Genomic DNA, 24,507 nt, shown 5'->3' with positions numbered 1-24,507 from the left:
TTTTGGTTAGTCGTGGCGCTTGAACTCTGGACCTGGGCGCTGTCCCTCAGCTCTTCAGCTCAAGGTTAGCACTCTACCACTTGAGCCACAGCGCCACTTCCAGTTTTCTGGTGGTTTATTGGAGATAAGAGTCTCACAGACATTCTTGCCCCAGCTCGCTTTGAACCATGATCCTCAGATCTCAGCCTCCTAAGTAGATAGGATTACAGGCATGAGCCACCTGTGCCCAGCTGAGGTGGTAGTTTTTGAACTACGTATTTATCTTGTGATCTCAATAGCACATCTTCCCAAGGTTAGTCAGCTAACTAAACCATACAGAACCCAGAACATTTTACTTAGGAGTTTTGAACTTTGATAGTACCAAGTTCCACTTCCCCACCACCCAACCCCACAAAAGAAACTATACATTAGTGAAATATTTGAAGTGCCTTTCACTAGAACAAATTATTAAGTACATATTTGTAACATACCATAAAGTAAACCAATGAGAAATGAGGCTTTAAAAATATATTTATCAGTTATAGAAGTGTTATTACTGCTTTAAAAATGAAATTTGAACCATCTATTTGTAAAATCCTGGGAAGTGCTTCTAAGATTCTACAGAGTTCTATAGAATTCTATGACTCTTGGGTTACTTCCCCAGCTTTTAATGTGACCTTGAATAAGTCCTTTCCCCTCAACTTCTTTCCTCACCAGTCAAATGAAATTATAGTTCACCTGTTCAGGCCGTGGCTGTTTTGCAAATGCACTGGAAGCTGAGAAATACAGAGTCATGCCACACAGATGTGCATACTTAACTGAGTGACAGTGACCCCCACACACACACACACACACATGAACCTACTTCAGAATCACTAGACTAGATCACCTTTAAGATCCTAACCTCAAAAAGTTTTGCAGTTGCAATGATATTTTTCCCATGGAAACCATGCAAGTTAGTCTGTCTTATCTTTCATTTCCACTCATAATCCAGGCTAGGGGAAATCCCTGAATTTATTGAGATTATTTACCAATGCCAGTAACACCAGGTTTGCAGCAGATCCTGGTTCATATCAGGCTAGGATTTGCAAAAAGAAGTGATCCTCCCTTCCCAGAAACAATCACCTTGTTCAAGTGCAGCCTCTTAAGAGCTCCCAGAAGCAGGGGCAAATTTAATTGGATTGTGGAAGGTAGTGTCCTTCTGGCTCATGATTTTGTTAGTAATGGTCTATGTGAACTCTTAAGATCTGAGGAAAATCTCAAAATTTGGAAGCAATTGTTCCTAACCTTGTCTAGGAAATGTTTTAGAACAGTCCTTTCTCTTCTAAGCATTCATTACCCTAATATGGATGAAAACCAGAATGCCTGGCTAACATCTCTGGCTACCAGACTGAGGAGGGCAAAGCCCATAGAGTCAACAGGAACCCCAAATCCATTGGATTGAGTCAACCATGAAGGCCCCTAAACTCTGGACTCACATATAGTGTGCTCATTGCTTTTATTTGGTTTCAGTTTGGTTCTCCATGCCCTACAGTCAAAGATCCAACCTTACCCACAGCACAGTGTGTCTTTACCAAGAGTGTATACAACAAACTAAGCTCTTTGAATTTTCTTTTTCCAATCTTGAGGCCTTACTAGATAGGTCATACGCTGAGTTAAGAAAAACCTTCTTAATGTTTCTCAGCCTTTTGGCTAAGATTAAATGAAGAAGAACCTTTTAAACAACAAGCTTAAGATCACTTAAGTGGCTTAAGCCATCAGCCACTTTTTATACTATCTTGGGTTAGGTAATAAATATACTACTACCCATTTGCAAAGGGGGAATTGGGAGCTTAAAGAAAACTTACTTTCCGGGGCTGGGAAAGTGGCTCAGTGGTAGAGTGCTTGCCTTGCATGCATGAGGCCCTGGGTTCGATTCCTCAGCACCACATAAGCAGAAAAAGCTGGAAGTGGCACTGTGGCTCAAGTGGTAGAGCACTATCCTTGAGCTGAAGAGCTGAGGGACAGCACCCAGGCCCAGAGTTCAGGCCCCACGACCGGCCAAAAAAAATAACACTTATTTTTCAAGAAGAAAAACATTTTGGTGGTACTAGGGTTTGAACTCAGGACTGGCACTCTACCACTTGAGCCATTCCTTGATTTTTTTGGTATTTTTAGAGACTGAGTCTCATGGATTTTTCTGCCTAGGTTGGCTTCAAACTTTAATCCTCTAGATTCCAGCCTCCTGAGCAGCTAAGATTACAAGTATGAGATACCTGTGCTTGAAGAAAACATTTTTGGTGCTGAGGACTGATCCGTGGTAAGCTTGTATTCTACCACTGAGCTACATCTCCGACTCAGAAAAAAAATCACATTATATATCCAATGGTTTGCTCAAAATTAAGTACACCTGTTATATTGCTTAAGACACCATCACACGGGAACCTAGGCTTGCCCAGTCTCCAAGCGAGGTCATTCTGGCTTCTTAGTCTGTGTCATAGTGACTTCTCCATTGTGGAACATCATGAAATCTAAAACTATGAGGAAGACAAAATGTGGTTGCACTGAAACTACTCCTGATTTGCTCTTTTGCCCCTAAGATAAATTTTTTTAACCTGCTAAGGAAGCCAGGGCAATTCCATTGGCCCAGGCAATTCCCCTCCTCAAAACATTGCAAAACTTTCCTGTAGCCACAATTGCACCCCTACATGCCAGCACAAGGAAGTAATAAACTTTGTTCCAACAACCCTGAAACTGCCTCCAGGAAGGAAGGTTCTAGAAGCCTCCATTGGTAACTGCTACTTTTGTTCCAGCACATTATGCGTTCATGAAAGCCGCCTTTGGTGGGTAAGCAAGAGCAAGCCATGTAGGGTAAAATCTAAACAGAGCCCTCGGCATGGCATTCAAGATGCCTGCCTGTCGTCCAGCTTCACAGCCCAGTGCTCCTCACCTTCTGTTCCAGCCACACACTGGCTGTTCTGTGCCCCATATTCTTCCCCGGCACACCCTCTGCCTGACATGACTCAGCCTATCCCCAAACTTCACTTGGAAAACTCCTTCCCCCTTCCACCTACCCTCGTCATTTCTGCAATGAAGCAGAGTCTCTAGAGGTTAAGGCCGCTGGGGAATCATGCTTTTAAAAAGCTCCCTGGAGGATGTCAGGGCTCAGCCAGCTTTGGAAACGACAGTGTAAACACACACACACACACATACACACACACTTCCCACCACATAAATCTCACACTGCCTTCTTCTGTAGTTCTGTCCACAGAAGCTTCTGTCCATCCACAGGAGACCATGGGCAAGAGGGGGAATGTGATGAGATCTAGCGGAAGGGCAGCGATGGCTCTGTCATCCAGCCGCCCCCCTGGGCTGGTGTGCAGCCTCCATGGACAAAAGGTTTGAAGCAGTAGGTGGAAGGCCCCAAGAGGTCCTTTTGATTCCCTAAGCATAAGCAATGACTCAGGCCTAGGGGATCATGTAGAGCACCAAGGAGTCCCGTTCCAGTACCCAGAAACTACACACTTGGGCACATCTAGGGTAGGTAGTTCTTACAGATGACAGCTACAAAAAGCAGATTTCTCCAGACAGCTTGGGCAGCAGATTGAACTTGTGAGGATTAGCAGTATAGTGGAGGTATGGCTTAAGGAGTAGATCACCAACCACAAGCAAAAAAGCCAAACAAGATTCTAAGGCCTTGTGTTCGAGTTCCAGTACTGGCACAAAACATGGAGAGTTAGGGACTGAGTTCTATAGCTCAGTGGAAGAATGCTTGTCTACTATGTACTAAGGCCCTGGGTTCAATCCCTGTGCTGAGGGGAACAGATGACACAAAAACACTACCACTATCATACCATTCCATTTTATTTAATTAATTAATTTTATCAGTGTGGGGCCTGAACTCAGGGCCTGAGCATTGTCCCTGAGCTTTTTCACTCAGGCTAGCTCTCTACCACTTGAGCCACAGCACCCCTCCCGGTTTTCTGGTGGTTGGTTGGAATCTCATGGACTTGCCTGCCTGGGTTTTGAACCACGATCCTCAGATCTCAGCCTCCTGAGTAGCTAGGATTACAGGCGTGAGGTACCAGTGCCTGGCTCATAGCATTAAACTTTAAGAGAACATTTTACGTTTGGCTTGGGATGGTCTGAGAGTTGTGGCAGTCTTTCTTGGAGACTTGTGCCCAGGCTGTGGATGGGAGGCATCTCGGTAGCTCCTGAATTTCCTGGGTCAGCCACAGGATCGAGACTGATGTGTGCATCGAGTGAGAAAGGCCAGGGATCCAAGCCACACTAGGAGAACACACTTCAAAAGGCTTTTATTGGATTTCATTTCCAAAGCACAGCAAGTTCAGATGGTTTTACAAGAACCCTGAATGTCTGCAGGGCTATTTTTGGCTACTATAAAACAAAACAAAACAAATCCGAACACACACACAAACATCCCAGCGTGGCCCTGCTCACCATGAGGTCTCTTTGGGAGATGAACAGTTCCAAAAGGCACTGACTGGTGATATTGAGGGCTCGTGCCCCTCCTCAGGCAGCCAGTTCAGCCAAGGCTCTATCCAAGGGGTCTGTGGACCAGTACTGGTCATCCCAGCCCAGGAACCAGCCCACGAAGGAGGGAGGCTCGAAGCCCTGCTTCACAACGGTGATGGGGGTCCGCCTGTCCCGATTCGCGGGATCCGTCTCGATATACCGCTTAGCTGCAGACACACACGGAGGAAAAGGACATTCAGGGAGTCTTACTGTGTCTCTCATCAGGAAGAGGGTGCCTCAGGACAAGGGGCCTACCCCTGCCTTGGACACCAGCATCCCTTCCAGGCAATGACACCCACATGATTTCGCTGCCAGCAAGACAGGAAGGGACAGGGCTGAGGGTGTAACTTCCTGTTTTGTCTAAGTTCTCAGCTCTTTACTGGAGTTTTCACTAAGTCAACTCTATTTAGCGACCCCTAGCTCTGTCTAACATGGAACCCTTGGCAAGTTCAGCCCCTGTGCATCCTGGGAACCTGTTGGGTTTTGTTTGTTTGTTTTTCCTTCCCCTGAGACACCCTCAAGGTTTTCTGTTCTTCACCACCTGCTGTGGTTTGGAAAGTAATGAGCACTTTGTGGGAGTGATAAGGAAGTCACTGAAGGAGACAGTGGGACTCCACCCCTTCTTGCTCTTTTCTAAGTCCCGACTATGAGGCAAATGGATATTTTTTCTCCCCACATGATTACCCACCATGATACTTTGCCTCATCAATAGGGTCCACTGACCATAGACTGAAACCTCTTACATGGTGAGCAAAAATAAACTTTTTTCTTTTTCTTTTTCTTTTTGCTAGGCTTAGGGCTTGAACTCTGGGCCTGCACACTGTCCCTGAGCTTTTATGCTCAAGGCTAGCACTCTACCACTTGAGCCACAGCTCCACTTCCAGATTCTTTTGTAGTTTAGTAGAGATAGGAGTCTCACTCACTTTTCCTGCCTAGGTTGGCTTCGAACCTCAATCCTCAGATCTCAGCCTCCTAAGGGGCTAGGATTACAGGTGTGACACACTGGTGCCTAGCTAAACCTTCCTTCTTTATAAGCTGATCATCTCAAGGTATTTGCTATCATAATAGAAAGCTGACTAACACTAACTAACAGGCAGGTCTAACCATGGAGGAAGAAGTCCCCTTCCAGACTGATACCAGAAGCTTTTCCCACCAACCCACAGCCAAAGTCCCACAGAGACATCATCCTCACCAGAAGTCAAAGCTTCTGTCTTTTCTTCTTCCTGAGAATCCTTTCCAACCCAAACGAACACCTGGAGGGAAGATAAGAAATACTAAGTTCATGGAGGCCACTGACCAAATTCACAGCTGGGGGAGAAGGTTTCGGGTACCAGACAGAACAAAGCCCCAAACTCCCTTTACAAAGCCCACAGACAGTGACTGGAAGAATGTGGAACAGAGATTGCAAAGTGATAACCCACTAACATGTTTTGTTTTGCTGGTCCTGGGACTTGAACTCGGGTCCTGGACACCGTCCCTGAGTTTCTTTTGCTCAAGGCTAGCACTCTACCACTTGAACCACAGCACCACTTCCAGCTTTCTCTAAATAGTTTATTGGAGATAAGCATCCAATACTTTTCTTCCCGGACTGGATTCAAACCATGATCCTCAGATCTTAGCCTCCTGAGTAGCCAGAATTATGGGTGTGAGCCACCAACGTCTGGCTCACCAACATGTTGAATTCTAATTTGTCTTGAAAAATGGGAGAATCTGGCAATACTGAGCTTTTGCCTTGACTTGGATAAAATGGAGCAGTGGTGGTCCCACTGATGGAGAGTCCCACTTCACCACAGACCCCACCATTCCTTCCCCCGCCTGCTTTACTCATTACCATGGTCAACATGGTGCCATAAGACACTGAGTTGGAGATCTTCTAGAAGTTCATGAATCATCCCTTTAAAGATGTTTGTTTGTCACATGGATGGTAAACACATTCTCATTCATTTGTTCATTCATCAAAGTACACAGAGTATGAAAAGTTATTGACATCTTATGCTACTTTGCACACACACACACACACACACACACAGATCCTGTGAGGACCAGACCTGGTATCTGCCTCTGCTTCATTTTACTGCTTTGTCACTTCATCTAAAACCAAAAAAGCACTGACACAACCAGGGGCTCTGTTACTCCTCGATGAAGGAGTGAATGAATGAGTAAATGAATGAATGCCATTCCCCTACACTGAGTCCTCCTCAACAGTCTCCCCCTAGGAGATAAAGAAGAGAGCCCAGGGCCTTCTCAGCCTGGAGAGGTACTACCAACGCTCCAGGTGATGCGGGACAATTCACACTTGAGTGATGAGCAATTTAAAGCCAGAGTGCTATTCTGCAGAGGCCATGGGGACAGACACCGGGGCCAGGGGGACAGACAGGCCACCTGACTGCTCGTCTGCCTTTCTCGGGCATTTTGTGTGGTTGGAGCTGCAACTGAGGAAATGGAAGCTGAGCGCGCAGAAGTGACTTGTCACAAGCCAAGGTTTTTGTTTTTGTTTTTTCTGGCAACACCTAGCGCTGCCTCTTTAATTTACCTCCTTCCGGTACCCGGTCACACAGCTGGAAGCTCAGCTTTGTACCCGGTCACACAGCTGGAAGCTCAGCTTTGTCCGCGGCCTGAGGCCCTCACCTCTCTCCTTCACTCACCTGGTCCCAGGTGTCCAATAGCATCACGTCATCCGTGGCCAGGTCTTCCTGCATGAGCTCACCAGGGACCTCTTCGATCTGAGAAGAACCAACGGAAGTTAAGGCAGGAGCTGCAGAACTGCTCTACCACACTGGTCCTTCAGACCATCTCTGCGACCCCTGCTGTTCAGTATCACCTCTTTGTCCTCCGCCCCTGGGGCAAGCCAGCTCCCTAGCTGGGGAACAGGAGAGGCCAGACATCTGTACACTTACCACAAAACGTCCAATCTTGTTGGAGCAGGCAAAGAGGCGAGGAGGATGGGCGTCCATCTTCTTGTCCTTCAGCCGTGGGGATGTGCGGTAGGCTGCCTTCCCACCCAGAGCCTCCCAGAAGCTGTCTGTGGGGGGGAGAGGAGGGAGGGGAGGCCATAGCAGTTACAGTGGGATGTCACTGCCCCCTAGCCTTTTCAGACCTGGAGACAAACCCTGCCCAAGCCGATGAAACCATGCTCATCCCTGCCTTCATCTTAAACTCCCAGTGGACAGAGAGAAAAAGGGCCTGAGGGACTGTGGTGATGATGAAAGGAAGGCCCAGAGAGGGTAGGCTTGGCAGTAGACACACAGCAAGGGACAGCAGGACTGCAGGATGGGGATAATTATCTCCTCTCAACAAATGAGGAGCTCAGAGACATTAAGCAACTCACCTAAGGTCGCACAGCTGATACGTGGTAAAAGCCAGGATGCAGAATCATTTCTAACTTCAATTGCCCTGTGTTTTCTACTTGATCCACACTGTCTATGCCTGCCCAGGCCACACGTGGCCATTTATATTTAAATTCCTTACAATTAAATATAATTAAAGGTCTGATTCCTCATTTTACTAGTCGCATTTCTAGTGTTCAGTCGCCATCAAAGTGGAGCTGGTTGAAACAGAACATGTCCATTCTATTGGACAGGAAGCTTCTATTGGACAGATCTGCTGGAGACATAAATGCCTCTCTTCCCTCCTTCCATCAAACACGCCATAAGGGAGAAAGAGCTCAAGAACCCACAGGAAAGACTAAGGACTGACCCAAAGAACTTCCTGAATGATGATCAGGAAACAAAGCAGATTCAAAAGAGGAAGAAGAGATCGCCACGGATCTGGTGTCATTACCCTGCCTCGAGTCTCTCAAGGCTTTCTAGCAAATGACCGCCTCTTCCAACCAACCTTCCTAGACTTCCCAGCCAGCGTCAAGCTCTCCCTTCCTTTAACTCTAGAGACCCACCCCTCACTGCCCACAGAGGCTCCTAGCTGACCCAGGACATGGCTGAGGAACCGCAAGCTCCCTGCGGCACCCACCAGGCTCGCTTCCTTCTGCCACCTGCGTGGGCCGGGCCTGCAGCACCCTCAGGAGCTCCTGGGCCCCTGTCTTCTCGGCATCGCTGGCACCTGTGCCCACCCAGAGATAGGCAGCGGAGGGGGTCTTCAGCACAAAGGCATCATTGGAGTTCAGGGCACCAGCTTTAGGCATTACCTGAGAAGGGAATGTCCCCAGTTTATTAGAAACCAGATACAAAACAAAAAAGCCCCAACCCCCTCCTCACAGCCCCGGAGACCCAGAGCTGGGGTCAACAGACTTTGGCCTGGTCCCCATTGAGCCTAGAATCCACCGTGACTAACCACAGTGGTGTGGGAATCTGAGCTGGAGTATCCAGGGTTAAGGAGAACTCTGGAGAACGCTGTCCAGAAAAATGCAATCGCAGAGCTGGGAATGTGGCTTAGCCCTGGGTTCGATTCCTCAGTACCACGTAAACAGAAGAAAAAAAAGCTGGAAGTGGTGCTGTGGTTCAAGTGGTACAACATTGGCTTTGAGCACAGAGAGGCTCAGGGACAGCACCCAGGCCCCAGAAAAAAAAAAAAAAGAAAAAGAAAAGCCCGCCCCCCCCCCCCCCCCATCTTGCCCAGGATCTGGAGCACTGCCCATGGAGCCTGACAGATTTCGAAGATGGTGATTCCCCTTATGGTCCAGGACCTGGAATTACCTCCACGGCTCTGGTGGCTCCTGAGCTGCTGGCCCGGACTTGGAAGAGGCGGGTACTGGCAGGGGCTGTCTGCCCGCCATCTCGGGAAGTGCCACCCTTGTAGATGATCATGGGCTTCCCGCCAAACAGGCTCATGAGGTGAGCGGGCTCCTTGCCCTGCACCACACGACTCTAGCAGAGAGACAGGAGAGCTGGTCAGGGGAGGGTGGACAGAGGATCAGTCCTTTTTTTTTTTTTTTGTCAGTCGTGGGACTTGAACTCTGGGCCTAGGTGCTATCTCTCAGCATTTCAGCTCAAGACTAGAACTCTACCACTTGAGCCATAGCACCACTTCTGGTTTTCTGGTGGTTTATTGGAGATAAGAGTCTCATGGATTTTCCTGCCTGGGTTGGCTTTGAACGGTGATCCTCAGATCTCAGCCTCCTGAGTAGCTAGGATTACAGGTGTGAGCCACCAGCTCATCAGTCCTTCTTTATGGCACTGGGCCCATCTGCCAAACAAGGCCATTACTGAGCCTGGCATGCAGCACCAGGACCCCACAGCACACAGGCGCAGAGCAGGGGAATCAGACTTGCAGGAAGCTGAAGGTGATGCCAGGGCCTGGGGTCCCCCGGGTGTCCGTGGCTGCTTTTCCATCTCTTCCCCCGCCGCCCCCCCCCCCCCCCCCCCACTGAAGACTTCCTTCCAGTGCTACCCCTGAGTCTGGTCCAAGAACTCAGAGAGCCCACATCTGCATAGATTCCCTTAAATGGAAGCCCAAGGACTGTCTGTGGGCATTCTTCCATAATGGTGATGTCAGGTCCAGATGTGAGGGCTGGTGGAGTGGCACCAAGAGCCTTCCAGGTCTGGAGACCCCCCTGCTTGGCCAGTGGTGCAGTGGGGAAGGGAGGGGTGAGAGCTGGCCAGGGCCAGTCAGCTCCAGCTGCTTCTGGCTCTGCCCTCCTCATTCACATCGGAGGCCTGGCCCCAGACAGCCAAATGCAGTGACCAGCTAGGGCTGGGTCAGAGGTCAGATCCTAACCCTGCCCTGCTGGTGAGAACTTGCGGCCTACCCCAATCTCTCAGGACCTTCCCCTGCAAAATGGGGCCCAAATTGTTCCTGCCAACTCTGCAGCAAGATGAGTGCGTGTCTCACTTAGTACCTGGCACCCAGGCCAGCATGATTGTCAGTACACCAGCTCAGATCCAGACCAGAGTCCTGCCCAGGCCAAGGGCAACAGATAGAGCAATAGACCCCAGGTCTGCTTCCCATCAACCCTGGAAGACCTGGCCACACCCATTACCAGGGCTCCTCCCAGCAGCCAGAGCCACCTTTGAAACCTGAAACCCCATTGCTGAGCTCAGATTCACCAATCAGCAAATTCCAATCCTTTCCCAGGCCAAAGTCAACACCCTCACCATCACCCCCGCGGGACCTGTCCCTACTGAACCTCATAACATGGCCCCTCTCCCTTCTCTCTCCCTTTTCCTTCCCCACCCTGATATCCAATGTCCCTCCCACCTCAGGCTCGGTGCACAGAACAATTCCCTATGCCTGGTTTGTGCTTTCCTTCAATCAACACCTACCCAACTCTTACTCATCTGTTAGGCCCTACCTGCAGTGTCTCTCTGGGAAGAAGGGAGGTCTGGGATCTATGACTTTCTACTTCACATACATTATATAAAGAAAGAGCCTTCTGTGTCAGGGATGGCTCTAAATGCTTTACATATGAATGTAACGAGTGCTTAGTCCTGTAAGCGGGGTTGGGGGGGTGGGGGGAATATTATCCCTATTTGGAGGACACAGAAGTATCCAGAGGTGAAGGGAGGATTCAAACCCAAGAGGGCTGTCTCCACATCCATTCTCTTAATGGCTTGGCCAGGCTGCCTATCCTACTACCGGATCCTGAAGTGTATTATCATTCTGCAGGCTGCTCACATCACAGTATGTGATGATGCATTCTTACTCAATGTCTCTTCATTGACTGGAAAGCCCATCTGGATCATCATGGCTGCAGACATGATGTCTAGCACATAGAAGCCCTGCAATGTGGATGGATGGATGGATGGATGGATGGATGGATGGATGGACAGATGAATGGATGGGTGGGTAGATGGGTGGATGGATGGGTGGATGGATGGATGGATGGATGGATGGACAGATGAATGGATGGGTGGGTAGATGGGTGGATGAATGGATGGATGGATGGATGGACAGATGAATGGATGGGTGGGTAGATGGGTGGATGAATGGATGGATGGACGGATGGACGGACAGATGGGTGGATGGATGGAGTGGCAGTGGACTGGCTCACCTGGACAGGGGTACCTCCCAGCTCCTGATCCAGCTGAGCACTCAAGATGGCAGACGCAGCAACCTCATCCTGGGTAGACTGGGCGCCCTGCCTGAAAGAGGGAGTGAGACAAAGCACTGAGGTTTGTACAGACTCCAGAGTCTGAGAAAACACCATCCGCATTATGCAGTGGAGAAGGGGATAGAGATGGAGAGCCAGAGCCAGGAGCCAAACCAGCACCCTCAGCTCGGCCTCCTGTCTTCTCACTTAGATCCCAGTATAGCAGATTGATTTCCCCATCCTAAATGAGCCCCATGGGTCTGCCAGCCATGACAGGTGCTCAGACACCCAACTGTGGGATGTACAAAAGTAGCCAGGACATTTCTCTGCACAGAAAGACAGAGAAGAAGCTGAGTGGCGGTGGCTCACGTCTGTAATCCTAGATACTCAGGAGGCGGAGATCTGAGGATTGTGGTTCATAGCCAGCCAGGACAGGAAAGTCCATGAGACTTATCTCCAATTAATCACCAAAAAAATCCAGAAATGAAGCTGTGGCTCATTTGAGTGAATGTACCAGCCTTCAGTGAAAAAAGGTATAAGGGACAGCACCTAGGCCTTGAGTTCAGGCCCCAGCTGGCACGTGCGCACGCACGCCCGCGCGCACACACACACACACACACACACACACACACACACACACACACAGCAAGAAGGAAGAAAGGATTCTTATTATTTCAAATCAAAAGTTTAAAAAAGAAAAAAATCCCATAGTTAATAATCAGACAGGGAAGCTGTGTAGTAAGAAAAATACAATTAAAAATATTTTTAGTGCTGGGGCTTGAATCCAAGGTCTCACATAAACTAGACAAATGCTCATCCATTGAGCTGCAGCCCCAATACCCAAACACAGATTGAAAGTATAACAAGACACCATTGTATAAACTATCAAGTTGATGAACATCCAAAAGCATGAGAACACAGTCCGCTGGTGTGGGTTTAAGAGAGACTCTTACAAGGAGAGGGTGGAGATGTGAACTGCCACAAGTACTATCAAGGGAAATCAGTGCAATCTATCAAAATGTCAAGTTCCTGGACTCTGACCCCAGCAATCCTGGGACATAAGCCTGGAGGAACTTTCCCTAAACATTCCACATGTTTGCTTAAGGTTATTAAAGTCTGTGATGCCTATAACAGCTCAACCCAAGTCTGTACAGCAGCATCAACCCAAGTATGTCCCAACAGGAAACTTGGTAAATAAAGCACAACAAAGGAATGTTATACAGCTGCTAACAAAAACTAAAACAAGGAAGCTGTCTACATAATGACCTCAACTGGCCTCCAGCCAAAACTTAGCCAAAAAATAAAGGAGCAACAAGGCACTGGTGGCTCACACCTGTAATCCTGGCTACTCAGTGCAGGCAGAAAAGTCCATGAGACTTTATCTCCAATTAATCAGTAAAATGCCAGACTAGAGATGTGGCTCAAGTGGTAGAGTGTCAGCTGAGCACAAGGCTTGAAGCCTTTAGTTCAAGCCCTAGTACCAGCATAAAACAAATACATACATACAAATATACATACATACATACATATATACGGGAGAGATGGAAAGGGGAAGGAAGGAAGGAAGGAAGGAAGGAAGGAAGGAAGGAAGGAAGGAAGGGAGGAAGGGAGGGAGGGAGGAAGGGAGGGAGGGAGGGACTATAGTGAACCATCTTTTGTGCAAACAAGGAAGAGAATTAGGAACAATGAGTCACATTTGCTTGCATTTGCATGCAGCATTGCTGGAAGGACATCTAGGAAGTCTGAAAAGTTTTGACTCATGTAGGAAAGGAGAATAAGAGTTTTCAGTAGCACCTTTTTATTCTGTTGTGATTTGAGACTGTTTTTGAATTATATCCTGCTTTAGAAGAATTAAAGATTTTTATTGATATATGTAACAATTGTACATATTGTGGGGTAGAGAAAAATAATTTAATTTTTAAAACCTACATAGGAAGTGGAACTGTGGCTGCACTAGCTTGTAGAGCACCAGCCTTCAGAAACAACAACAACAACAACTAAGCTCAGGGACAGTACCCAGGCCCTGAGTCCAAACCCCAGGACTAGCACACACAAAAAAGACAATTAAAGGGATAAACTTATACAGTGCTTCACATAGATTTTGTGCGAGATATTGTATTGGTTTGTTTATTTCTAACGGACCACCTCTCCCATAATGGACATGGTACATTTCTATATGAGGAGGTTCAAAACTATCTGAAGGTGGAGGTGAAAGTAGGAGGATGGAGGACTGAGGTTCAAAGCCAGGCCCAGCAAAAGTTAGTGACACCCTATGTCAAGAACAAGCTAGGTGTAGTGGTACATGTGTGCTGTAATTCCCAATACTCAGCAGTCAGAGATAGGAAGATCACTCGGGGTCAGCCAGAGCAAAGTTAGTGGAAGAACTAAAAGCAAGGGAGCTGCCTAGAAAGCACCAAGTCCTGAGTTCAGATGCCAGTACTGCCAGAAGAAGAGGAGGAGAAGAAAGAAAGCAAAGAAAGGGGAGGGGAAGGGAGGGGAGGGGAAGGGAGGGGAGGGAAAGGGGAAGGGAAGGTCACTTAGAAACCTCACAGGCACTGCCTATGAATGAGAACTATTCCCAGGAGAGCCTGGGTGTCCTACCTCCCCTGATGCCCCACCAACTCCACTCCCTCTCCTCCCCAGCAAGGATCCCTATGTTCCCCCAACACACTGAAGGCCCATGTTCTCACCAGTTGTAGATGATCTGTCCCTGGCGGCCACCATGGCGATAGTTGTACAGAATGATGTAGCTGTCGCCACCGTAGAACTGCCCGTATGTGGCAGGGTCCACAGCCACTTTGTCAGAACCTTCGATTCTCCAGATCTGTCAGGGCAGGGCAGAGCTGGGGTCAGACACTGTGTCCACCCCCTCCCCACCTCAGCCAGACAGAGCCCACAGCAGGGTGACAGGATACGCTTTGCCTAGGTGATTCCATTTGGGCTCAGCCAGACATTAAAGATAAACCTCCAGCGGCTCATGCCTGTAATCCTAGCTACTCAGGAGGCTCAGATCTGAGGATCATGGTTCAAAGCCAGATGGGCTTTGAACTCTTATCGCCAATTAACCACCAGAAAGCCAGAAGTGGCACTGTGGCTCAAGTGGTAGAGTGCTCACCTTGAGCTGAAGAGCTGAGGGACAGCACCCAGGCCCAGAGTTCAAGCCCCATGACTGACAAAAACAAAAACAAAAAGCCTCCCCAATCATGGAGCCCCCCAGAGGCAAAGCTGGGACCCACTCTCAATGTTCCTACTCTGGCTTTATCACACATGCCCCTGTCCCATTCTGCACTCTCCCTGGGGAGCTCCTGATGAATCCAGCCCAGTGAATCTAGGGACTAGACTCAGTCAATCTCAAACTCCAGCCGCTTAGAGGGACGAAGTATCCCTGAGGCTGGCTGGCAGTCTCTGCAGAACTCTGGAGACCTGACTTGTTCCAAGTGGTCAAGAGGCTCTGCTGCGCCACCTGGTGGCAAAGTAGAGACATTGACTCCCCAGATGAAGGAATCATCAGAATCTCATCAATCAGCAGTGGACGACAGAGAAACAGACTCCAGGAGTAGAGATGGTGCAGTGACCAGGGGGTGTCTGGGAATGATCGAGGGACAAAGTGGCCAGGATACAGCCCGACCTCCCCGGGCCCCCAGGGCTACCTGTTTCTGGCCTGTGCCATCATCATCCATGCCGTGCTGGGCGGCCATGGCGGTGGAGGTATGCAGGGTGGCAGCATCAAAAGGCACGCGCTCCACGTTGGCGATGTGGCTGGAGAGATAGGCCAAGCCAGGGCCGTCTGTCTGGTCCGGGTCCCTCCAGTTTTTAAAGAACTGCTTGAACAGTGGGGTCTCCCCGCCCTCAGGCAGAACTGAAACCTGGGAAGGAAGCGGGGAGGGGCACGATGTACCCAGATGACCCAAAAAGGGGCATCAGGGGAACCCCAAGTGTCCGGTCCACGTGCAGATCTCCCTCCCACCCAGCCCTCCCCAGCCCTGGCTTCGCCTCCAAGACATACCTGGGTCTGCCGGGGGTAGTTCATCTTGGAGATGAAGTCAGACGCTGTTTTGAGGGCAGCCTTCCTCTCCTCCGTGTTGGCCTGCTTACCTGGGGGCCGCCAGACAGCCATGGGGGAAGGAGGAGGGCATTAGGAGCCTGAGCTGAACTGAGGACTCCCAGATGCCTGTCTGGAGTCGTGGCTGATGATCGCAATCACCATAACCACTGGGGATAAAGGTGGAGCTTTGGGGGTTGCCCAAGGCCACGTGGCAGGTGGGAAGCTACATTCAGACTCTGCCCCATGGACTCAGAAGCCTGCACATGGCAGAAACCAAGGGCTCCTCCCCACCGCACAGGCAACTTTGTCCCAACCCAGAGAACCTCCCAGCACCAGGTGAGCTCCTGGGTCACCTGTCAGCGGCCAGATGTCTCAAGACCCAGGTTCAAGAGCCCAGAGTATATATTGTAACCACTGCACTGCACATGTTTGATAATGTTCTCCCCACCCCCACCACCCCTCCATCCTCTTTCCAGAACTGGTCTCAGAGCACCTTGGGAGGACCTTCATGATCCTCTCAGAACACCTCTGCGACTCTAAGCGACCTCTAAGAGCCTCCCATAAATATTCTGCATGCACCAGGCATGGTGGCAGACACCATGTAGTCCCAACCACTTGAGAGGCAAAAGTAGGAGGATGGTAGTCAGAAGCTGGCCTGGCAAAAATGTGAGACCCCACCTGGACACACAAACTTTGAGAAGCAAAAGGGCTGAAGGCATTCCTTCAATGGTACAGCACTGGCCTAGCAATTACGAGGCCCTGAGTTAAATCCCCAATACTGATGTGTTTTTTTTCATCTGCAAAAAATTCCATACAGCTCTAGCATGAGATTGCTCAACAGAAACCACATCACCTTCGTGAATGGTTCTAGTGTACAGCTAGATGGCGCAAGTCCTACTACTAGCATTATCCTATCCAATTCGGCCCAGAGAGGGTGCATTGAGTGCCCAAGATCACCCAGCATGTTGACTGCATTAGCTAGGGTGTGACCCTAGACCCCTGATTTCCATGGTACCCGCTCAGGTGCTTGCCACGCTCTTCCCTCTCCGGCACTGAGTGTGCAAGCCATTGGGATTCCCACCCAAGCGCTCCACACCCAGGTGGGACCTCTGCTCCATCCTCACTACCTTTCCAGACGAAGATCTTCCCGTCCCTGCCGTGGTCCAGGATGAAGCAGTCCTCGGACCTCAGGGCCCCCTGGGCAAAGGGGTTCTCATCCGCCACCAGGGAGACAGACATGGTGCCTGCGCCATTGGAGACCTAAGAGGATGGATAGAGGGAGGTGCGCGTGAGTGTCTGGAGCACTGCAGGAACACCCAGGGGACTGGGGAGGGGAGGGGAGAGGGAGGGAGGGAGGGGAGGGGAGGGGAGGGAGAAGAAGGGAGAGGAGGGGAGTGAGAGGAGGGGAGGGAAGAGAGGGAGAGGAAGGAAGGGGAAGGGAGGAGAGGGAGAGGAGGGAAGAGGAAGGAAAGGAGGGGAGAGGAGGGGAGTGAGAGGAGAGGAGGGAGAAGAGGGGAGGGAGAGGAGGGGATAGAGAGGAGGGGAGGGAAGAAAGGGAGAGGAGGGAAGGGGAAGGAAAGGAGGGGAGAGGAGGAGAGTGAGAGGAGAGGAGGGAGAGGAAGAGAGGAGAGGAGGGGAAGGAAGGGGAGGAAAGGAGGGGAAGGAAGGGAAGGAGAAAAGGGGGAAGAGAGGAGAGGAGGGGAGGGAGAGGAGGAGGAGGAAGGAAGAAGGAGGGACAGGAGGGAGAGTAAAGAGAGGAAGGGAGGGGAGAAGAGGAGGAGGAAGGAAAGGAGGGGGGGAAGGAAGGGCAGGAGAGAGGAGGAAAGGGGAGGGGAGGGAAGGGGAGGGGAGAGCTTGGTGGATCCCATGTGTAAGCACAGCCTACATGTGTCGATCACTCACATTCTTCCTGCAGGAAGGCAATGGGAATGCATGGCACCCATAGGACGAGGGAACTGGAAGCCCCTCCCTCCATACACTTCCCAGGCCCCACAGCACTGCGGGGCGGGAGGAGGCGGGGCCTGTCCTGACCCCACGCCCAGACGCTCACCTTGTACAGCTTGGCCAGCTTGCGGTTGGCGGCGTCCTCCTTGGCTGTGTCCTCTGTGCCTTCAGGCAGAGCTGGCTTGGGGCCCAGCACCTGCGGAAGGTGGAGAGGTGGGAGAGCAGGGGGTCATGGGTCTGCAGGGTTCTCTGGGAGCTCCCTGGTGGCCAACAGCCATGTGGAAAGACTCCCCAGGGCCCTCAAGGGGGCGGCTGGCGTTCCCAGGCCTCCTGCATGTGGCACTCACCAGATCTGCCTGTCAGACCCCTGCTCCCTGCCTTCCGTCCCCAGGACTGCCCTTCACAAGGACCCCTGCTTGCACCACAGCTGGCTGGCTCTCCTGTGGCCCAGATGCCGTCATACTGCATCCTGGCACCCATGACTGAATGCACATTCACGTCTCCACGCTAGGCCTGTCTGGCCTTACCAGCCCAGCTGCCGGGGTCCACATTCCTCTTCTCCATAAAACCAGCCCACTGCTCTTTCTGGTATCACCCTCCACCCCCTGCAGGCAAATGGGAGGCTAGCGACCCTGGCTTGCCTCTATGGACTCTGCCTCAGAGCACAATGGCTGACAACCTCATCACCCCATTGAGTCCTTGACAAATCTACCACAGATGATCAGAGAGGGGCTGGACTTCAGCTAGCCCCAGGGGCTGCTGGGAGATGGTCTCTCCCAGCTCTCCTTCAGAGCTCACACTCCCAGCATGCACCTGGGCTTCTCACTGGGCTCTTGGGGAAGTGTGATCTCCCGGCAATGCCAGGCCCTGTGGAACTATTTCCTCCCGTTCATCACATGAGGCGGGCAGAAGCAGCCTGCCCTCTGCCCCTCCCCTTGTGGCCGTCGGTGGGTACCTGCAGCATCTCCTGGGGCTCAGCACCTTCCTCAGACACGTGAACCTGGGCCCGGCCACTCCTCTCATTGTCCCGAATACCCTTGGACACCTGTGTGGCCTTCAGTCTTTCAAATCGGTTGCTGTTGGAACCACACCACTGGTAGATGTTCTGGAAGACAGACACGAGGAAGTCATGCCCTGGCCCTCTGACATGCCCTGTCCAGCTCATGCCAAGGAGGATGCTGGGAGGGAGGGACAGACACACTATGGTCTGTGCTCACCCAGGAGAGGGCTGGCAGGCCATGGTGGGAGGAAATTTCACAGGGTCAGGTCACTAGAGATACTGAGGCCGTGCTTGAGGGAGGGGGTTGATTCTGTCCAATGTTACAATGTTACAACGTAAGCTCACCCCCTGGGTTTTGTGCCATTTACACACTTTTCACTTCTCACCCTTTCTACTTCTGCTGGGGGATGAAGCAGTACAGAGCCCTCACCAGACACAGTGGCTAGACCTTGCATTTCCTAGACTCTAGAACTATAAACTAAATGAACTTCTTTGGTTTATAAATTGTCCAGGTATTCTGCTATAGCAACAGAAATCGGATGGAGACAGCTGCCAGTGGGAAGATAACTTGGTACCAGCACTTTGGAAAGCCACTTGGCTGTAGGTACTAAGGCTCAGTCTTCCTACACCTTCAGAGCCAGCAATCTTGCTCTGAGAGACATATCTGACAGAGCAGAAGCACAGTCTACTAGAGACCGGTGGAAGGTTGTCCTGAGGAGCCCAAACCAGAGCCCACCCCAAGTGCCTATCAGAAGCAAAAAAGGTAAATCAGTTGAAAGTTAGGAACAGAGAGAACAGGTGACCTACAAGTGAAGACAGAGATACAGACGAACCTCAGGCATGCAAGGCACTGCAAAAGGATGCAAGACGTAAAATGGCGAGTGTTTGGGTGTGGGGAAGGGTCAGAAGCAGGCAAAACAAATCTATGTTGTTGAGAGTTTTCTGGATAATGCCCTCCCTGGGGAAGCAGGGGGACTGGAAGGGGGTAATAAGGACTGCGGATGTTTGTTTCTTTTCCTTTTTTTCCTTGATTCCCCCTGGGGAACAGGGAGGAGATGTTCCACCATTCCTACAAGTGCCAATGCCAGCCGTGGGTGGAACAAGCTTCTAATCCAACTCCAAATTTCAAATCTCTATTTAATATAAAGATTATATGAGATAATTTATACATAATATGTAAATATAGTTACATAAAACACCTTTATTTAAATGTGTTGTGTAGTCATATATTTAATATAAATATATTTGTATATAATATATAAGTGTAATTAAAATATATAATATATTATTATATAATTATATATTAATGTGTACTCAGATGGAGGACACATTTAGATATTAAACTGGTAAGAATAGATACTAAACTTGATCTTAGCCAAAAGGCTGAGAAGGGGTGAGCGATGTTTCTTAATCTGGTGTTACATGCCAGGGTTTGCTTTGTGAAATCAGTAGAGGTGTACACTCAAGATTATTCTAAAGCCACGCCTGGTCACGGACACTGGTAATCTAGTACTGTGGAGGCTGAAGCAGGAGCATGGTGAGTTTATGGGCCAGCTTGGGCTATATAGTGACTTCAAGGCTAGGTTGGGTTACATCAGTGTGAGATCTTGTCTCATAAAAAAAAAAAGAAAAGGAGAGAGAGAGAGCTTACACTAAATCAATATGAACACTATTCAACTACGCACATGAGTTTGGGGTGCAATGTCTGGCTATAGCCATTTGCAGGTTCATGCTCACAGGGACCTGTAAGGCTTGTATGTTACAAAGCATCACTCACCTATGTATCAGTCAGGCCTGGGGTATTATCAAGTACCAGCTACATTATAATACATGTGCAACATACACACGTGTCTCCGCTTGTGTGTGTGTGGGGGGGTACTGATCACAGTACACAGTATTCATGTCTGCGCCTGCCAAGCAAGAGCTTACAGGGCAGGGCAGAGGAGGTTATGTGTCCATCAAAGCCTCAGTTCACCTCGCAGTGAGGTGGACTTCAGGTCTGTGTTTTGTCCCACCCATGTCTACACATCTGTTCACCAGTGTGTCAGCCCTGAGCCCTGGAGCCTTCAGGAAAGGGTAGGCAGGACTCACATTGCCCATGTCCAGAATGAAGCAATCGCCATTGTTGAAGCTGTCCCAGGACACAGGCACTTCTGTGGCACGGACCACACGCCGCCCTTTGACCTGGAAGAGTCTCTGCACCACCACCTCATTAGGTACCACGTGCTTGAACCCTGAGGCCACGCCTCCTTCCTGTTGGGTCAAGAGAAAATCATTAATCCAGTGATGGAGAAAGGGCACAGGACAGAGCAGTGGCCTTCCAACAGCAGATAGATGGCCAGTCACAAACCTGACCATTCCAATTGTCCAGTTTAAGGCTGGAACAGCCTTACGGCCATTACAGGAAGGGAAACGGATCAGAAGAGGAACAATTTTTTTTTCCCAAGTGAATACTGCTAAGAGTATTAGATTCCCTACAGACTGAATCCCACTGAATCTCATAATCTACTCAAAAGTGACTCCAGGAGCCACTTTCCTGGATCAAAGAACAGCAAATATTTCTCTTTCACAATCAGCATTCTTCTACACTCCTATTTAATTTTGTTTTCCTCAAGATATTCCTCAGATCACAAAGACTCAATGGCTATGGGCGTATCATCACATAAAATGTTTATCAAAGTGAACTCCAAGAAATGGAAACAGGAGGATTTTTGGTATTTTGCTTTTTTTTTCCCCCTCTCTCCTCTGTTGCTGGTTTGTTGTTGTTTTTTTTAATCTCTGTACCTTTAGTCTTATAAGTCTATGTAAGTGATTTGGGGAGGGTAAAGGGAGCACAGAAATCGTGGGACAAAGGGTGAACATGTCACTAGACACTATGCTAAAAACGACCTATACAACTAATGGGGGAAGGGAAGTTGGGAGGGAAAAATAGAAAGAGCGAGGGAAGGGGTGGCACTGTTCAAAAATAAATGTACTGGGGCTGGGAAGGTGGCTCAATGGTAGAGCGCTTGCCTTGCATGCCTGAGGCCCTGGGTTCGATTCCTCAGCACCACATAAGCAGAAAAACAAAGCCAGAAGTGGTGCTGTGGCTCAAGTGGTAGAGCGCTAGCCTTGAGCTGAAGAGCTAAGGGACAGTGCCCAGGCCCAGAGTTCAGGCCCACGACCATAACCCCCCCCAAAAAATAAATAAAATAAATGTACTCATTACCTGACTTGTGTAACTGTAACCCCACTGGTACATCACCTTTACAATAAAAAAATATATATTCCTCAGGGTTCCATGATCAAAGTGTAGGGAATACTAGGACTTGAACTCAGGGGCTGGGTGCTGTCCCTGAGTTTTCTGTTTTATTTGTTTGTTTGTTTATCTCAAGTAGCACTCTACCACTTGAACCACAGCTCTGCTTCTGGCTTTTTGGTGGTTAACTGGAGCTAAGAGTCTTACAGACTTTCCTGCCTCAGCTAGCTTTGAACTGGGATCCTCAGCTTTCAGCCTCCTAGGTAGCTAGAATTACAGGTGTGAGCCATTGGTGCCCAGCAGCTTGCTTTTTCTTGTATACAGAACCACCTAGTCTTATGATCAAGAACCACTTTCAAGACCACATCCTGTGCTAACAGCTCCAGTGTTTGGCAAACCCCACTTTTGGGAAATGTTAGAAGCTGAGCACCCCCTGGTGTCCCTTCTTGGTATGACCACAAAACTTTTCAATAGTTCCTATAGCTGAGCAGAGTGGTTGCACGCTATGTCCAGGGCCCTTGGGTCACTCGGTATCAAGGACCTCGTGTGACTGCCACTCTTGACTTGCCCACCCACACCTAAGAGGCCACCAGTAACTTTCCCATCACTGGAAGAATTGAGTTTGGGTACTAGGGTGTAGGGCCAGGGGCCTAGGGGACTGGGTGTAGCAGATGCCTGAGATCTGGTAAAGTACAGAGGCAGGAAGGCTCAGAGAGACTGCTGGGAAATGGGTAAAGTACAGCAGCCTGCACAGAAAATCAGCCACCCAGCACTCGTTTGTGGAACTATGGGGTACTACTGACTGAGCATCCTCTGGGCATCATCTGAGTAGATGACCGCATAATCTACTGCGGTCCATGTGCCATGCGGTCCCCACTGCTGACCCGGGAGGTGGAGGGATCTCACTGCCCCACTTCTAGGCAAGGCATGGCAGTTCAGAGAGGTGACACTGGGAATGTAGCTTTCATGCCTAGCATGCATGAAACTCTAGGTTTGATTCCTCAGTACCACATATAGAAAAAGCTGGAACTGATACTGTGGTTCAAGTGGTAGAGTGCTAGCCTTGAGCAAAAGAAGCTCAGGGACAGTGCCCAGGCCCTCAGTTCAAGCCCCAGGACTGGCAAAAATTAAAAGTAGGTGCTTAAGGGACCCACAGATCATTTCTGCCAATTCTTTAGAGACAAGGAATGAGGCACTAGGCGGACACAAAGCTCATTCACTTGTTTTCCTATACCCCTGAAATATCTGACATGTTCAAATATTTAGAAATGGAAACTTACGACAGAAAAAAATGGTCGCTTTTATGTCATTTAGCTCTGCTCTCAATTCTTCCCTTAGAACTTTTATTTTATTTTGTGAAAATACTGTACAGAGGGGTTACAATTACATGAGCAAGGTAATGAGTACATTTCTTATCAAGCATTGTTGCCTCCTCCTTTGTTTCCCCTAATCATCCCTTCCCATATCCCCCCCCAACTTTTTTATTCCCATCCTTTATTTTCTTCCTGTATCTAGAAAATAAAAGAATACTTAAGCCAGGCACCAACAGCTCACACCTGTAATTCTAGCAACTCAGGGGGCTTAGATCTAAGAATCACAGTTTGAAGCAAGTCTGGGCAGGAAAGTCCACGAGACTCTTATCTCCAATTAACCACCAAAATTCTGGAAGTGGAGGTATAGGTATGGCTCAAGTGACAGAGTACTAGCAATGAGTGAAAAGGCTAAGGGACAGCACTTAAACCCTGAGTTCAAGTCCCAGTATAGAAGGAAAGAAAGAAAGAAAGAAAGAAAGAAAGAAAGAAAGAAAGAAAGAAAGAAAGAAAGAAAGGAAGGAAGGAAGGAAGGAAGGAAGGAAGGAAGGAAGGAAGGAAGGAAGGAAGGAAGGAAGGAAGGAAGGAAGGAAGGGAGAGAGAAAGAAAGAAAGAGACAAAGAGAGAGACAGAAAAAGAGAGAGGAGGGAGGGAGGAAGGAAGGAAGGGAATGAAGAAGGGAAGGAAGAAAGGGGGAAATGGAAAGATGAAGGGAGGGGGAGAAGGAATGAAGTAAGGAAGGAAAGGAGAGAAAAGGGGGAGGAAGGGAGAAGGAAGAGAGAAAGAAGAAAGAGAGGAAAACATACAAGAGGGAAATGGGAGAGAAAAGGTTCCCATGACTGCATCTCCAATTGTTCTTCAAGCCAGGGGCTCCAAGGACTATGCCAGGCCCAGATTCTACCTGAACAAAGGGTTTCAAGTAACCCAGCCCCAGGGGGACCCCAGAGTTTGTGGGAAGATGGAGGGGAAGAGCTTCTAGAGGGATGGGGAGAAGATCAAGGGATTCTGAACCATCTTGGGGCAGTGCCTTAAGAAGTGGGGTAGGGGGAGGAGTCTCAGAACAAGAGGGGTCAGACCCCAAACCAGAGGCTTCCTAGAGACTCCTGACCCCTTCCTGCCCCTTCTCACACTCCAGGGTCAGACGTGGCTCCCAGGAAGAGGCTTTCACAGGAACAAGTCTTGCATAACAAGCCCTGCTCCTCCAGATCTATAATTGATGAGGACACCAGGGCTGAGAGCCTTGGGCTGGGCCTGCCAGGTGCGGGGGCGGCCAGAGGACTCGCAGAAGGTGGTAAACAGGACTGGCCTTGAACTTCACCTTTCCACCAGGTGCCAGTACCTTTCAGGACTGAAGTCCCAAATCTGGGGCCTGATAGAGATCCCACTTTCTAGGGCCCTCCTCTCTTCCCCAATCATCCCTAAGAATGTCAAGAAAAATCATCTCAGGGCAGGGGAGGAAATGCTAGATGCCATCTGAACCAAGTGGGTACCCTG

The 24,507-nt window shown here is 49.5% G+C and overlaps 1 protein-coding gene and 1 pseudogene across 3 annotated transcripts in view; both read right to left on the bottom strand.

The window, feature by feature from the left end:
- Window positions 1-4,257: 4,257 nt before the first annotated feature.
- LOC138820865 (gelsolin) overlaps window positions 4,258-24,507 on the bottom strand; it is a 43,674-nt gene continuing 23,424 nt past the window's right edge. For all 3 annotated transcript variants that reach the window (XM_070012825.1, XM_070012816.1, XM_070012830.1), the window contains exons 4-17: window positions 20,557-20,718; window positions 18,421-18,570; window positions 17,572-17,661; window positions 16,649-16,781; window positions 15,483-15,571; window positions 15,127-15,342; window positions 14,167-14,300; window positions 11,438-11,528; window positions 9,144-9,314; window positions 8,461-8,635; window positions 7,392-7,516; window positions 7,140-7,217; window positions 5,687-5,747; window positions 4,258-4,661 (exon numbers count right to left, since the gene is read on the bottom strand). In XM_070012825.1, the coding sequence (XP_069868926.1) occupies window positions 4,492-4,661; window positions 5,687-5,747; window positions 7,140-7,217; window positions 7,392-7,516; window positions 8,461-8,635; window positions 9,144-9,314; window positions 11,438-11,528; window positions 14,167-14,300; window positions 15,127-15,342; window positions 15,483-15,571; window positions 16,649-16,781; window positions 17,572-17,661; window positions 18,421-18,570; window positions 20,557-20,718 (1,845 nt within the window). In that variant the 3' untranslated portion in view covers window positions 4,258-4,491. The remainder of the gene's footprint in view (window positions 4,662-5,686; window positions 5,748-7,139; window positions 7,218-7,391; window positions 7,517-8,460; window positions 8,636-9,143; window positions 9,315-11,437; window positions 11,529-14,166; window positions 14,301-15,126; window positions 15,343-15,482; window positions 15,572-16,648; window positions 16,782-17,571; window positions 17,662-18,420; window positions 18,571-20,556; window positions 20,719-24,507) is intronic.
- Window positions 19,749-19,860, bottom strand: LOC138822379 (U2 spliceosomal RNA; annotated as a pseudogene).

Source organism: Dipodomys merriami, unplaced genomic scaffold (genome assembly GCF_024711535.1).
Source record: "Dipodomys merriami isolate MVZ:Mamm:240054 unplaced genomic scaffold, mDipMer1.0.p SCAF_11, whole genome shotgun sequence".
NCBI classification, from domain to species: Eukaryota; Metazoa; Chordata; class Mammalia; order Rodentia; family Heteromyidae; genus Dipodomys; species Dipodomys merriami.
The sequence above is the reverse complement of the archived record's forward strand: the minus strand, read 5'-3'. Positions and strand labels throughout refer to the sequence as shown.